Source organism: Epinephelus moara, chromosome 6 (assembly GCF_006386435.1).
Source record: "Epinephelus moara isolate mb chromosome 6, YSFRI_EMoa_1.0, whole genome shotgun sequence".
NCBI classification, from domain to species: domain Eukaryota; kingdom Metazoa; phylum Chordata; class Actinopteri; order Perciformes; family Serranidae; genus Epinephelus; species Epinephelus moara.
The window spans coordinates 34,806,971-34,822,070 of NC_065511.1; the positions used below are offsets into that span (position 1 = coordinate 34,806,971).

At 41.1% G+C, this 15,100-nt stretch overlaps 1 protein-coding gene across 6 annotated transcripts in view; it reads right to left on the minus strand.

Moving 5' to 3' along the window:
• gramd1a (GRAM domain containing 1A) overlaps positions 1 to 15,100 on the minus strand; it is a 42,091-nt gene that overhangs the window by 15,826 nt on the left and 11,165 nt on the right. For 4 of the 6 annotated variants that reach the window (XM_050046981.1, XM_050046982.1, XM_050046985.1 and 1 more), the window contains 11 exons: positions 12,211 to 12,427; positions 11,371 to 11,391; positions 10,075 to 10,159; positions 9,497 to 9,600; positions 9,180 to 9,275; positions 8,752 to 8,832; positions 7,179 to 7,297; positions 6,198 to 6,507; positions 3,705 to 3,858; positions 2,589 to 2,735; positions 318 to 439 (listed from right to left, as the gene is read on the minus strand). In XM_050046981.1, coding sequence (XP_049902938.1) covers positions 318 to 439; positions 2,589 to 2,735; positions 3,705 to 3,858; positions 6,198 to 6,507; positions 7,179 to 7,297; positions 8,752 to 8,832; positions 9,180 to 9,275; positions 9,497 to 9,600; positions 10,075 to 10,159; positions 11,371 to 11,391; positions 12,211 to 12,427 — 1,456 coding nt within the window. Of the gene's footprint in view, positions 1 to 317; positions 440 to 2,588; positions 2,736 to 3,704; positions 3,859 to 6,197; positions 6,508 to 7,178; positions 7,298 to 8,751; positions 8,833 to 9,179; positions 9,276 to 9,496; positions 9,601 to 10,074; positions 10,160 to 11,370; positions 11,392 to 12,210; positions 12,428 to 13,819; positions 13,896 to 14,211; positions 14,545 to 15,100 lie in introns of those variants that run through there. The other 2 variants (XM_050046984.1, XM_050046983.1) reach the window with 2 other exon arrangements.

Sequence of the window (15,100 nt, forward strand, 5' to 3'; positions counted from 1 at the left end):
TTATTTTTAAATGAAATGCTTCATTTGTTTTCGTGAATGTGTAAAAATAAATTGTTTTTGTTACAATAGATCATCACCTCAAGTCCTGACATCTGCACTGGAACCCTAACTAGGCCCAAAACTGGAACCATTAGAAATATAAAATCAGAAAAAAGATCCCAAAGACACAACTACATACAACGACAGAGAAAGTCCCGCTCCAGTTGCAGCTAAATAAGCACAGTGTTTCTGTCTTGGTAATTTGCCTCCAGCAAAGCCTGTGTGCCAAAGGGCTAAATAATGAAATAATAAAAGGCCGGTGTTTGTCAAGGACTGACCTGTGTCTCCACCACAGGGGCGGTCTTAGGGCCGAGTGGGTTGTTGAGCGCGATGGTGTAGCTAAGCACACGGCTGGTATTCCCACTGCTGCTGTCCTGCTGCCATTCACCCACCGATAGGTCTAAGAGAGAGACAGAGAGAGAAAAGAGATGAGCAAATTAGCGAGCGCAAGAAATAAAAAGTCCCAAGAGAAAATAAGGGAGTGAAAGGACAGAGAGAATTTATAACTGAAAAGGAGAGACCAAGAGATCCAGAGGAGTTGAAGGGGGAAAGAGAGAAAACAGGGGACTCACTCCATGCTCCTTCATGAAAAAAAGAAAGAAAGAAATGCCCCAATTAGAGCTAAACAATGTTCCCGAGCGGGCTGGGCTTCCAACTGTGGTAGCCACTGGCCAAAGCAGCTCCACCGCTTCACCTCTGTCCTCATTTAAACTACTACTGAAAAAAAGTCAAAAATAAACCTTGCATTTATGCAAATATGACCTTTATTATCAGTCTATCAAATAAAAAATGGCTATACAGTGACAAGACAGTGTATGAAAAAAAAAGTGTCACAAAGGAGAAGAACCCGTGATAGAGGGTGGTTAACACAGCGTAAACAGCTAGTTTGGCACCCTCATTAGTGGCACAATACAGTGTGCTACAGCATGTCTTTGAGGGGCGGGTGTGGGTACTTCACTATATTGGTATTTATCAGCTGGAACGAGTAGCACAGCTGCCTCACAAGGGGAACACAGTTACTTTCACAGAGCAATAACACCACAGACAAAGAACACACATTTAAAGACTACATGAAGAGATGTTTGCAACCGGTGTGTTTTCTTATTCTAGTAGATAACTGACAGTGTAGTGAAAGCACAGGCAGATACTGGCAGTGCATCAAATGTCACGGTATCAACATCAACAGCAAACATCAGGTTCTACTGACAGAGACATGAATTAAAGTGTCTTTTACACCGCAGCAGCCTCAATAGTCCAGTGAGCAGCAGAAGAACAACAAACACTGGGCCCTAACTGTCACTGTGTCAACAGGAAAAACCCGCTCTCTTGCACTTCATGTTATGAAACAAGTTAATGCAAGTTCTGTGCTGGTTGCTGAGATGCATTCTGGGCAATGTAGGAAAATCACATAATTATCAAAGCTGAGCAGTTTCACAGCTTGAGAAAGAGCTCAAGGAGATTTCTCAAACGTCAGTGACCCAATAGAAACCAACCATGCCTTAAAATTTCATCAATAAAAATCAATGGGAGTTGACTAACTCTCAAGAAAACTGTGTATAGGCTGATATTAAGTTTTGAGCATCATAATTGTGTGTTTAGCAGTGCTGCATAACTATAGCAAAAATCATAATCACGATTATTTTGGTCAATATTGAGATCACAGTTATTGAACACGATTAATCAAAGACTTTGGGATCATCATGCATTTATTGAACTTTCTAAAAACATGTTGTTTTAACAGTGGATTTTCTTAAACTTTAAATATAATTAAAATGAAATACTACCGCCTTGCAGTTGTGCGCCTCTGCTAGCAGTTTACATCCATGTCCATCCAGACTCGTATGTAGCCGTGACGGCAAGACAATACTTCAAATTTGGATGTTGTTGCAAAGAAGCCACAAGTCCTAAAACACACATCTACAACCTGGCAGCACAGAAGATCTATACAATCAGCACAATATCAAGGTGATCAATACCAATTCAGTATCTGACCAAATGTCTCCCATTCTGTTCCTGAGTTTTGGCGTAGAATAATAGTCAGAAAGTGTTTTTGCAAAACATCATGATGTCACAGTGAATCTCATTTTATCCTATGAGAGATTTGTTTGAAACTTTGTCATAAGTAGCGTATCAATTCGTATGCACAAAACACGTTGTGCACTGATTTCTGACTAACAAAATCTTATCAGTTCATCCTTGCGTCCAAGTAGAAGTTTATGCCAAATTTGAGATTTCTCCTTAACAGAGATGGAATGAAGGGGCGGACAACCTAAAAATATAACTTTGTTAAAATAAGTAACTACGAGGGTCTGAAAAGTCACTAAATCTTGTGAGAAATTCATCAAGTTGGAAACACTGAGCACAGCACTGTAAAGGAAAGGGGTTGGCTGGATTTATTACACAAGATAAAACAAAAGCATTGTTCAAAACACAATGCAGCACAATAATCATTTTATTCATCTCCCCAAATATTGGAAATGGAAATCTTTATTAAAAGTAATATTTGACCAATCGGCCAGCCCTGGTGTGTAGGTGTGTGTTTTCCCTACCAGTAAAGTGTCGCTGGGAGAAGAGGTGCTGGATGAAGTGTGTGTCAGCAGAGAAGAGCAGGTCGTGCAGCTTGTCTACACTCATGCGGACCGCAGTGTTGATGTGCAGCCGCCCGCTCAGGTCAGCACAGAACGACTCCACCTCACCTGAAAGTCAAGAGGAAAACACAAATGACTCACTTTTCCTTAGATCTTATTTTGACTCAATATTTTTAGCTGTGGTTACACATTCGTCCCTGCTTTGATCCGAGTTATAAATCTTGTGAAGGCATCTTTAGGTCATTTAAAACTTTTATGCAAACTTCACATCAGCTGTGTATGTTTTAGAATGTATTATAATGATCACACTTACTCTTCATATGACAGTGACTTTATTGCCAAATGAATTCAAGGGAAGCACAGATTGCTGCTGTATGTCTCTGCTTACTCCTGAATGGGTGAAGGTCTACTGAGCAGTTTCTGGTTTACACATTCTGCTATTAAATATGCTATGCGCTAAATTTTAGAACCTCCAAACAATCAAATCATAAACTTGTCAGCTTGGAGGCAATTTCGGGTAAATCATCTGACAATCTGCCAAAACAACATGCAACACATTTGATGTACTTCAGGAAAGATTCAACCACGGAGCAGTAAATCACTCCATGTTAATGTTTCTACAACCTTCCCTGCAATCACTGTGAAAGGAAGAAGAGGTGGAAGCGATGAAGCAGAGAGAAATGTATCATTGACAAAGATCAGGGGAAGGGAAAATAATAAAACTATGATAGTTTACAGCCAGATTAAAACTAATAACCTTAAATAAGCCAAGTAAAGAAAGAGGACACGACAACTATAGAGAAGAGAGTTGAAAAATTAGTATAACAGCGTAAAATCTCATGAGAGTTTACAAGTCCTTGAGATAGATCTAACTTTGGCTGCAAGTTCAGAACTGAATGTTGTGTATTCTCTGATTTTTATTCACTTAATTAACAAAGTACATCATTAAAAATCAATAAATGTACTTTTAATAGTTACTATTAAAGTGCATGTACTCAGTTCTAATCTTCATATAATTTACTCCTTCTCATCTCTATTGGGTTCTTGTGGTGGTTTGTTCACCAAGACAACACTCACTCTCTTCCTGCGTGTCAGAGGAGTTGCTGGGGTCTGTGGGCAGTTCCTCATCGTTGGTAATGTCCAATGAGGAGAGGTTTCCCAGACTGGTGGTTGGCGGGGGCAGCATGTGATTGGCTGACTCGGACAGGCTGTCTCCACCCTCTTCCAGATACTGATGCAGTGAGGGGGAAAAAACGCACACCAGAGGACAGTTAGCAAGAGGTTTGTAGAGAAATCACCCCATTGTCATATGACTTGAGAGGAAAGAGGCCTCAGCTGAGCTGACCTCGTGTTGACGCAGCCTGAGCAGACACTGTAGCCGTGCAATTAATCTGAGATTCGGCACACAGTCAGCAGAGCACTCCATTTATTCACTTTAGCTTTGCTTGGGCTTGATCTGTACATATCAAGATAAGGACTGTGGCGGAAACAACCACAGCAGCTGTTTTTGAGCAGAATTGATCGTACACAGAACCAAATGGAGCAACTACACAGTATTCCACATCTTAACTTGAACACATCCTGTATTTCTTGTCTAGTATTTTTATCCTATTGTATTTCACTTCATTTAATTTTGTTTTGAAGTGACTGTATTTGTCTTTTTATGTTGATCTAATGCATTAATTTTGCATTTTCTAAGCATTGTCACATTGTTTGAAAGGGTGCTATGCAAACAAGCCTGCCATGTACTAAATTATTTATTTCTGTAATCAAGCATCTGTTTTTACTTAGAGCAGTAATCTGAATCCAATTAATAAACAAACTTTCACAGGTACAGACAAGGCCAGAAATGAATCAAGGTTTTAGTAGGGCTGTTGCGGTGAAGGAATCTCCTCTGCAGTGAATAAGAGCTGCTCAACAGCGCAATATGTGTTATTACTGCCATTGTTTGTTATTTTTGCAAATCAGTTAATTTATCCTGATTTAAGTGCTTTGTAAATAAGCTTCATTGTTAGGCTGCAATTGGATATTTTAATGCCTTCAAATGACAAAGATGACACAGTGTTAAAAAAAATAAAATACTTGTTCACTGTTAAGGACAATGTAGGGCTATAAGAGGCGCAGCATTTTTTAAGCTGAGATGCTTAGGTTGCATCTGGTTGCTATTATACAGAAGATCCGTAGAAGTAAAACCGTTTGTACAAGGCAACGAATATGCTCTGGATGAAGGGAAGTATAAAGCATGTAGGGAAAGAGGACAGACTGGCCAGTCTGTTTAAGTTCAGTATTCATTTCTCTTCCACTGTTGTTGTTCAGCAATGTGATGGCTGGCCTATGCGGTGGGCTACTCGTCCTCCCCTTCCTCAACTGTGATTGGACGGCTGAGTAAAAATGACAGATGAGTGGTAGCAGCGCTTTACCAAATGGTTTAATATTTTTCAACTTTCAGCGACCAGAAAAAAAAAGAAAGGGCAACCTTGCAGAGCTCAGCACAGAGTAGACACTCAGCGCCTCATCATGCTGCTGGAATTTGTAGCATAGTTTAGTTATGTGGTGCTCCCATGCTAAAAAAAACAACCCACAAACATAGTGGTAGTTGCAATTGCTTGCCATAACCTCCGGTTGGCTTGTCAATAGCACGGTATTGCACCATTGCCGTTATTACAACAGCCCACTTTACTAAAAACCTAATGGTTAAAATGCAACTACTAAGTACTACTGATGCCAGCCTGCACTTGATATAACGTATCAAGCAAGTGTACAAATCTTACGTGTTAATCAAATACAACACAGCTTACAGCTGGCTAGATGCCATTATTTACTTGCTAACACACTGGCTTTACACAAACATAGAATCCACCAGATCCATCAGTGAAGCAGTGATTACACTGCTTAGAAATATGATATGACAAATTCATTATAACATGCACACAAACATTGTAACAACAAAGACATCATCTACATTAGCTGTCATGAGTCACAACAGTCCCATTAAGTGTGACTTAAGTAGTTCAACTTTATGACTCTCTAGATGGCCAGCTGACTCTGGCTTTATAGTAGTGTATCTAGCAGTCACATCTACAGGAGGTGACGAGGTGTTATCTCTAGTTATGAGAGGTGAAGCCATGGCAGTTAAATGGAGCAGTGTGTTGAGTTCTACATTACTCAGCCCATCCCTGCCATGCAGCTAATGCTAACTAGCCAGCTGTCCAAACATCAGGCTGGTGTCTTGAAACACCAATAGCAGGAGCAGATGAATTAGTGAGCGGACTTCTCTGCTCTGTCTGTGCTGAATCTGATTATTAAAGTGGAGGTCTCTACTGAATTGAAGCATGTGGTACTGACAGTCCACAGCTGTATGGGATAATTATTAGTTTTTTAAAATGCATAACAATCTCAGCCTTGCATGAGGTGCAGGTCTGTCATTACTCTCGCCCAGCTGTCTTGCACATGAAGTAATAAAAAACTAGGACATCTTATGAGATCAGACTATGCATAACGCCACACTGAAGACCAGCTTTTGCAATGTTGCACGCTTAAGCACATGTGGATGTCAAGAAAAACACTCACAAAGGAGGCAGCAGCAGAGGCCGGGGCAGAGGCAGAGGCGTTGGTGGGAGTGGTGGATGGCATCGAGCTGTGGGACGTGGGCGGGCTGGGTTCGAGGGGCTCAGAGCTGAGTCTGCGTCCAGATGACGAAGGCACCTCTATGGGCAGACAGGAGGCGGAGAAAGGGGGAGAGGAGCCCCCCAGGTTGGTAGCTGAGGGAGGGCTGGCTGAACCGCAGGGCACCAGGGGAGGAGGAGAGCTGCCCGTAGAGGGAACTGACACTGAGCTTAGGTCTAGTAGATCTGTAACCGACACTGACTCATCTCCTGGCCTAGGGAACAGAGGGAGAGGAAGTGAGAGAGCGTGAGACAGAGATACATACGGAGAAAGTCTGTGAGAGAAAGACATAGCCAGGTGCTTGTTAAAGGACTAAGAGACAAGGCTGGGGAATATCTAACTAACCAGGCATATAATGCAATTGTTATGCTAAAAACAGACAGACACACACACACACACACACACACACACACACACACACACACACACACACACACACACTGTCTTCTGATAAGCGAGGATCTGCTTGTTTGCTTAAAGAAAGAGCTAACTAACCTTTCATGCTACATGTATGTCAGTTGGGCTGGAGGTGTTTGCACATACAGTACATGAAACCTGAGATTCAGATGAAGATTGTTTTCTTGACTACTTTTTCTGTTTTAGCAAATAAAAACACAATAAAATAAGTTTTGGCCTCTCTGTCTCGTCCCTTCTGGAACAGTGGTACAGTATTTATTTACATAACTAGCACTTCAGTGTCAAAAATGTTGTGACAAGTCGCATAGAATGAAATTGCCAACGACACAATACCCTCACACAAATTACTTACTCTTTCACTCTGTTCAGTGTGTTAACATGTCTGCATACATATATATAAACAATACAAGTAAACAAATTACATGCACTGCGCCACACATTGGCATGTATTTACATATGAATACTTACAGTAGGCCGTTCATGTGTTCGGCGGTGGGGGAGACATAGTCGTCATCTTCACTAGTGAGGCCCAGCTCAGTGCCGTAACACTGGTGTACGATGTGCCAGAGCTCTTTGGGGGATAGAGACTGAAAAAAAAGGATTGAATTAAAATGGCAGACATCAAACCACTCAGGATACAGCCACTTTATTACCAGCATAACACTGAATAAATTCATGAGGGTCACACTTCAGATTTATCTTTTAGAACCAACAACATTTAAATACACAAGCAACATATTTTTGGTCTTCACTTTAATTTTTGGTCAAATTTGTGCTTTAAAAAGACTATGCTGAATTTTGCTGACCTCTGTGATGACAAATGACAAATTGAATCCATCATATCAGCAAAGTAGTATTAAAGTTAGCAACTCTGATTCCAATCACAATATAGAGTTCCTTGATTATTTCTGGCAGTATTTCATTTGATAGCCTTTTGCAGACTAAACATTAAGACACCAGGCGCAAAGCAGCACGCAGTGCAACTGTCATTGCTGGTTTCAGACTGAAGCCGTTGTCACTTTCTCAACAAGCGCCCATGTTGTGTAAGTAGCAAATGTACTTGCACCCATTGGCTTGTAGATGTTAAAATGAGATGTGGTAAGGCACATCGTTGGCTCAATTCTATTCTGAGGCAACAGAAAAAGATTGCACCATTGTCCAACAAAAACCTGGTCTAAAGTTAATGGGGCAGTATTTTTTTGCTATTTAAAGGGCACATCATTCAGATTGTAAGATGTGCATACAACGTACATACACTCTGCTTGTTACACACACTGTATGGTGTTTCCAGTACGCAGCAAGCTTTTGTTTTGCCCATCTCCTGACATCACTATACAGTTTTCAGCCTTGTGCAGCAATTCTAGTGATGCCAGGTGATGAGGACACGGTCACTGCTACCTCCTCCCATGCCTGCTCCATCTCAGGGAGCTTTGCTGCTCCTGTAGATAGTCTGCGCCGCACTTTTACTTTGCGCACAAGCAGATCCGGTTTCTTCAGCAGAAACTTGCTTGCCTCTCCAACTTGCAGAATCCCCCATTTAAACAGCAATGCACCAGGTGTGGGTGCACCTGGCTTTTAAAGGGAATGGGAGGTAACTCTCAGATTGGCTGAGTTCATGTTACGCCCAAAACACACCTATGATTAATTAATTGACTAAATACAACCCCTTTGCCCCTTGTGCCTTACTTTGTGCCCAGATTATATGCATTTAACTAGCAAAAGTAGGGTTTTCCATGCCCTTAATGCACTTGCACCATGCACTTTAGACCGTGTGCTGTATATTATTTAAACAAAGCCCTATGTCAATACGTTTCACCTAGCTGTGTGTTACCATGTGCTTTAACACTACCTCACTGTGTTACTGCGCCAGCGCTGTTCAAATAAATGTCTCTTTTCAAACACAGCAAATAACAGTGATTTATACTGTTCTCCCAAGCCTGTGTTTGTGGCCATCTCCTGCTTCTTGACACTCTGGTCTATTATAAGATGTTAACTACTAGTCATGTCACACTAGGCAGAAGGGTGGGAGAGGAGCTTGTACCTTGTCCAGCAGTGCGTTCTGCCACAGACGGAAAATCATCATGAAGCTGCGATCCCTTGCGCCAAAAGATGTGAAGAAGTGCTGAGAGGGAGAATATCAGCAGACAGGAAGAAAAGGGGGGAAAGGAAGGAAGAAAGAAGGGAGAATGAAGACAAATGTTATAGACTTTTTTTGGTTGGGGTGTTTGCTTTGCCACAGTCAGTGGAGATAAAGTTGAGTCAGCTCATTTCATACTGCTTCACTAGCCAAAAAAAAGATCATTTGAAGCAAACAGCATCAACAGCTTTTCATGTTTCTCTATTGGCAGTTAACTTAAACTGTAAGGGAAAGAGAGTGTTTCAATACACTACAGATTTAAACATCTATTAAAAAACAACACTATTTGATAATTGGCCCAAACTACAATATTATTTGTGCCCGAGTCTGACCTTCTCGTTGTCAGTGCTGATCTGGATGGCGTTTGGGATGAGCTTGGCAGTCTTCTCCTTGGTCATAGAGGTTACGTCTTTCAGCAGGATAGTGATCTATACAGAGGGGAGAGATTTACTGTGTGTACGCTTCAGTGTGTATTTCTGTGCGCGATACTCTTATCTCACCGAGGGCCAGAGCATATCTATATTGATCTGCAAACAAGTACATTAAAAGGGCTTCTTATCTGATTGCAGGTGTGACACTGCCCAAGTTACAACAGGCATTTGTTTGATTGTGTGCATGCGAATGTGTACACAGTGCGTGCATGACTTACAGTGGTTTCCCAGCGGAAGATGTTACTGTAGAAACAGAGCCAATTCTCTGACAGATAAAGGCGGCCCTGAAGCAGTATGTCCTTCTGCAGCGCACAAGAGTAGTCTGAGGAAAGGAACAGGAAAATAAAAAGGTCAATTAAAAAAAAAAAAGTGACACTGGCTTGTATCAAAAATCATTTCAACAAATCAAAAGGTTGATTGTTTTATTTTAATCTTCTTGAGCGTGTGGCATGGGGCTGTACCTGACTCGGAATTATGTCAGTCGAATCAGACTTGGCTGATTATTCAACTATTGCTCCTATTTTTCCACATACAGTTTGAGAGTTTGAAAAGAGACCAGTTCTCCTCTTCCAGGCAGCTGTCTCCATATCCGCAGCTGCCTGTACTGAAGAGTGAGGAGCCTCATTCTGCAGATAAGTCTGGAGACCAATACCTCCCCACAAGCACACCGCACACTGACTGAGGGGTGTCCAACTGATTATTCGAATCTATGACCATAAAGGGACAGCCCTTGTATGGTGTCACATGAGTCTAGCACACAGAGAGTATGTCCTTGATACAGATGTGTCTCACTCACCCACTATAAGTCGCTCCGTGTCAGGAAGTTTCTTGAAGAGTTTACGAAAATCCTCGTTCCGCTGTTTGTATGTAGGACTGAGAACCTGGGGGTAAGGACAGGAGAGAGAAAGGAGAACATTGTATTTCACTTTAAATAGGGCTGGGCAATATACTAATATTGTATTGATATGCTGATGTGAAACTGGGATTGGGTACCATTCACATTTGAACTGGTTCTGGTACCTGTAATTTGGTACCAGTGCCCAACAGTGTTTTTTCTGTGCTTTATTTTCTCTGTAATAACAAAAATGTCATTTTTGAAAAAGCTTGAAGGGTAACGTAATAGACTGAAAAGCAATTCGGCTCCTCTGCTCTTTTCTAATCACAAATAGAGCTAATCTTCTGTCTGTCTGTCTGTGTGTGTGTGTTCGTGTGACTGCTCCTCTAGAAGTGATACTAGGCTATTACTAAAATAATTTAGACCAGACGCTGAAACTATCATGGCAGATCGGCACTGCGGCAATAGTTTGGTACGCTGAGAAGCCAACGGAGCGGCCGCGGAGCTTCGTAGCCAGTTTCCTAGTTTTAGAGAGCTTCGGCCTCCATTCTCAAGTTGAACCTGCTGTCTCTGCTGAACTTTGTTGCCAACCTCAGAGCTCTGTGGCTGGCTTCCAGGCTTCAAGGGCACTTCCGCCTCCTGTCTAAACCAAGCAATCTCACCCAGATGCGCTCTCAGGCACCAAAATTTGCCACAGATGGATTCAATGTCAATCGGTACTAAGTGGTACTGATTTGGTCAGTACCCTTAAAGTAGTGAGTTTGGTGCCAAACCCCATATGACACTAGTGATACTGATACTTTTCCTGATATTTAAGGTTGCATTGCAGTAAACTGATGTCATTTTCTGAACTTATCAGACTGTTTTAGCTGTTTAATTATTTACCTTTATCAACTTAGTCACTGTATCCACATTACAGCACACATTACACTCCACATTTTATTTATAAAAATTATCTGATGGTATAAATATTCTATGAAAGCGCCAATAGTCAACCCTACAATGTCAATATCAAGGTATTTGGTCATAAATATTGGGATTTTTCATTTTTTCCACATGACCAAGCCCTAACTGCACAGCAGCTGACATATGTTGGTTAAATGTCTAAAGAATAAACAGTGTCTTTCAATGATAAGCATTTTACTACGTCAACTAGTGCTGCTTACCTGAATCTAAAAACAGACAAACACCCTAGAAACAAAAGAAACACACCCTAGAGTGAAAATGCCTAATTAAGGGGTGTTAGTGTATACTCACATTATACCAGCTCTGCATTTTCTGAAAAGAAAAGAACAGCATCTTTAGTTGTGAACAGAACTCACATTTCTCTGTAACAATAAAAAGATTACAGTACAGACTGTAAAATCTGTATCTGTAAAATCTTTCCACACACATTTTTAAGTAACCCACTGAGATATCTGTATGCATGTGATCCTGGCAGTCTAGTCCCCAGACTATGCTTGTTTTATGTAACCTTGAGGTTTTTCAGTTTTCAGCACTTCTCAGTTTTAAAAAAGGGTACATGTCACTGGCTGGCTGTAATGAAATTTAAATTTAAATTTAAACAGTCATTAGTATAATAACAAGCTGTTCTTTTCTCAACAATAAGCCTGAAATAAAAGAGATGTGAAAGCTTAAACAAAACCCTCAGGCACACAGAACTACAGACACAATGCAGGTAAATTTACAGAGCAAACATTTTACAGTCCACTGTCAGAAAGAGTAAACATTCTAACAACTCACATGGCTAAAATGGAAGGCAATGCAAATACAAAATAAACATTTACATTCACTCAACGTATCTGGTGTGGATGACAATTTACTGCGACTTCCCTCCACTCAAAAACAGTGTTTTTTATTATAAACTTCTTTCAAAAGTCTAACTGAAAATGCAGCAGCAAGTTCAGATTGATGGTAAACTGTGCCAGAATGGTGCCTCCACGTGCAACTGTCTGTTAGCTTGATATTTAATACTGTTTTATATTTAAATCTCAAAAGTCATCATGAAAATGACATGAGTCTCTGATGATGATGCAATGCAAAAGCTCAGCACTCATCTGTAACTCATCACTTTGACCAGCAGGTATTCTGAGTTACCTTGGCATTGCGGCTGAAGTGGCGAGAAGCAAGTGGGTAGGCAGATGTGAGGGAGGAGGCAGAGGGTATGGAGGGCAGGGGGCTATCTGAACCTCCTCCTCCACCACTGCTCTTCTCTCCTCCTCCGTCATTCTCACTGGCCCTGCCACCCCCAAGGACCCTGCGCCGCAGGGAGGGAGAGCTGCCCGGGGTGCTGCGTGGAGAGTTACTGGCCGTACTGGAGACAAAAAAAAAAAGGACACAGAGAGAGATTTAAGTCTGGGGAGAACAGAGGAAACTCTTTCATATTTCATTGCTTAGTTCTGCTCTGAAATGCCTTTATTGCCATGCTGTGCAGAAAGGCTACAGGCGTTTCCTATGTGATAATAGCATGCCATCTCAATCTGCTTAATTAAGACCATGAAAAACCACGTACAGCCAGTGTTGTCCGCTAAACTGATTTTGACTGGTACAGCAGCCAGACAGTGAGGGTATTTAAGGCCATTCATTAATAGGTCTTAGGACTGTCCGATCAAGAAGAATTACTACAAAACACAAGATCTGCAGTTTCCTTTAGAACAAAGCACTATCAAATCTACGAGGAACTTCAGAGAGTTTACACTGTAATTACAGATCTGACCATTTCAAGACTGAAACGCACCATTAGACACAGACACAGATAAAGGCAGTGGTCAACGATTAGTCATTTGACATAAATGTGATCGAAAACAACAATGAGAACTCTACTGCTAAAAGTAAACAATTTTCAAGATAACAATTTACCTTAGACTGTCATTTTTTTATATTATGCATTTTATACACTATACGCTTAGTTGACAATATAATGGTTTAGTCTCTACTGTCCTCATCAGGGTCACCCTATTGCTGCCAAAACACTTGCAATGTAGGTTCAAGCCAGTGACACGTGAAAATGTCTATATTTACGCCACAACACAGTTCCCATGGTTTCACCTCATTCCTCTGTAAGTATAACAACCGCCACATTCATCATTAGTCAGCTTAGACATTTGCTTGTCTTTCAAACACAAACAACTATTTTTCATTCCCTTACCACGAGCAGACACCATGAATCAGAAGTAGCTCCCCGAGTGCTAGCTTCACATCAGTAACACAGTTAAGATAGCCTCCAACTTGATGAATGCTCTACTTGCACACTCAGCAGTGCATCGCAGTGGCTCCTCCTGAGCTACAGCTGCTAATTTCATTAACGAAGCCAAACCAAGCACTCATCACTTCATTCACTCCCTTTGAGCCAGACTGCTCTCCACACACCAGACAACCTCTTTCCTCAAACTATCCCTACGTTAACATTGTTTTGACAAACGCTGTCGTGTTTTCACCACCTCCATGATGATGATGATGATTTTTGTGCCATCTACCCACCCAGTGGTGAATCCCCAAGACAATTTAGTTCCTTACTCCTTTCGTATAGCTCTCATTTTTGTCTCTCTCAATCCCAACTGGAGTCTTAACTGGCCTGAGTGGTGTTAAGGTGGTGTTTTTAAAAATCTGCTTGTGTACAGAATGTACAGAAAGACTTGAAACTGTCAGAGCTACTGCTGGCAAATTCATGTTCTTACTTTATTTTAGACATTTTGGAAACGCATACCTGTATATTGCCTTTACTTTTCTGTAGCGTGGCAGTTGTCTTGGTTTGTCTATATTGTTTGTACACAGCGTCAGACCTAAATACCAATAGTTTTGTTACAGCTCTTGTTTCATAGACATCCCTTGAAAATGGAAAAGAAAAGATTACGAGTCAAAATGAGAGTCTTAGGCTAAATGAAAACAAAGCTGACAAATTATATTTGTGACGCAAGATTCTCTCTTACGACCTTTAATCGACTCTTGGCTCTGAAAAAATGTTCACTGCTTTTATATTCATTTGTATTAACTATAGATGTAAGAATGCATTTTGAAATAAAAACACTTAATTTAAAAAAAAAATATTTGTAAAAACAGATGCGTGCACTGAGTGGTGAGAGAAATATATCAACTTACAAATAGAGATGATTAGCAATTTTCTGCCAGCATTCCTTTCTTGTCTTTTTTTCGCAAACAGAAACAGTGTTTGCAGTAATATGTTTTCTATATTCTTCATAGCTCTCCAATATAATGACCAGCTCCTCTTGACTGAAGTAGGCGACCCATGGTCGGTCCATTTTGTGTGGTAGAGGAGTCAAAAGACGCAAAATGCTCCCTTCTATCGTAACATCCATTCAATATTTACTTGGTTAAGTAAAGGAAAAAAACATTTTCTTACAAATTACATGAGTACTGCTCCAAACTTGGTTACCAGCTGTCAGAGACAGCAACTGGAGAGAAAATGGGATGAGTCAAAGTTAACACCTCCCAGGCAACAGGGCTGGGACAAGGAGCAGGAAACTGGGCGTCCATCCCTGATCCTCAGCAGGTTTGTTTTACAGGAGAATGATACCCGAAATATTACATATCTGTTGCAGCAATGTTAGTTTGAGCAGCATAATTACAACTTCGCTATCTTGAGTTAAACGCACATAAGGGCGCTGTAAAGAGGCTTGCTGTTAGTAAGTCACCGAGTGTGACCAGGACACTGTGATGTGAATCTGTGTCAACATGTGTTTACAACCCGAGGCTAAATCCGTCAGCGGCACATCTTTTAAAAAGCAAACCGGCAGCATTGCCAGAACTTTGAACACAAACATCTAGTCAGCCATCTCTCTGGTGTATAGTGCAGCTAACCTTAACATTGTCCTTTCTCCTGTTATTCATTAAAGCTAAGTTAGCACTGATCGGCTAAAGGGGAAGCTAGCACACCGGCTACCCAAAACAAACCAGTCCGGTAAACTCAACACTTTCACTGGACACGTTACAGACAAGACAAAGTCAAACATTAATTGAACAACACGTT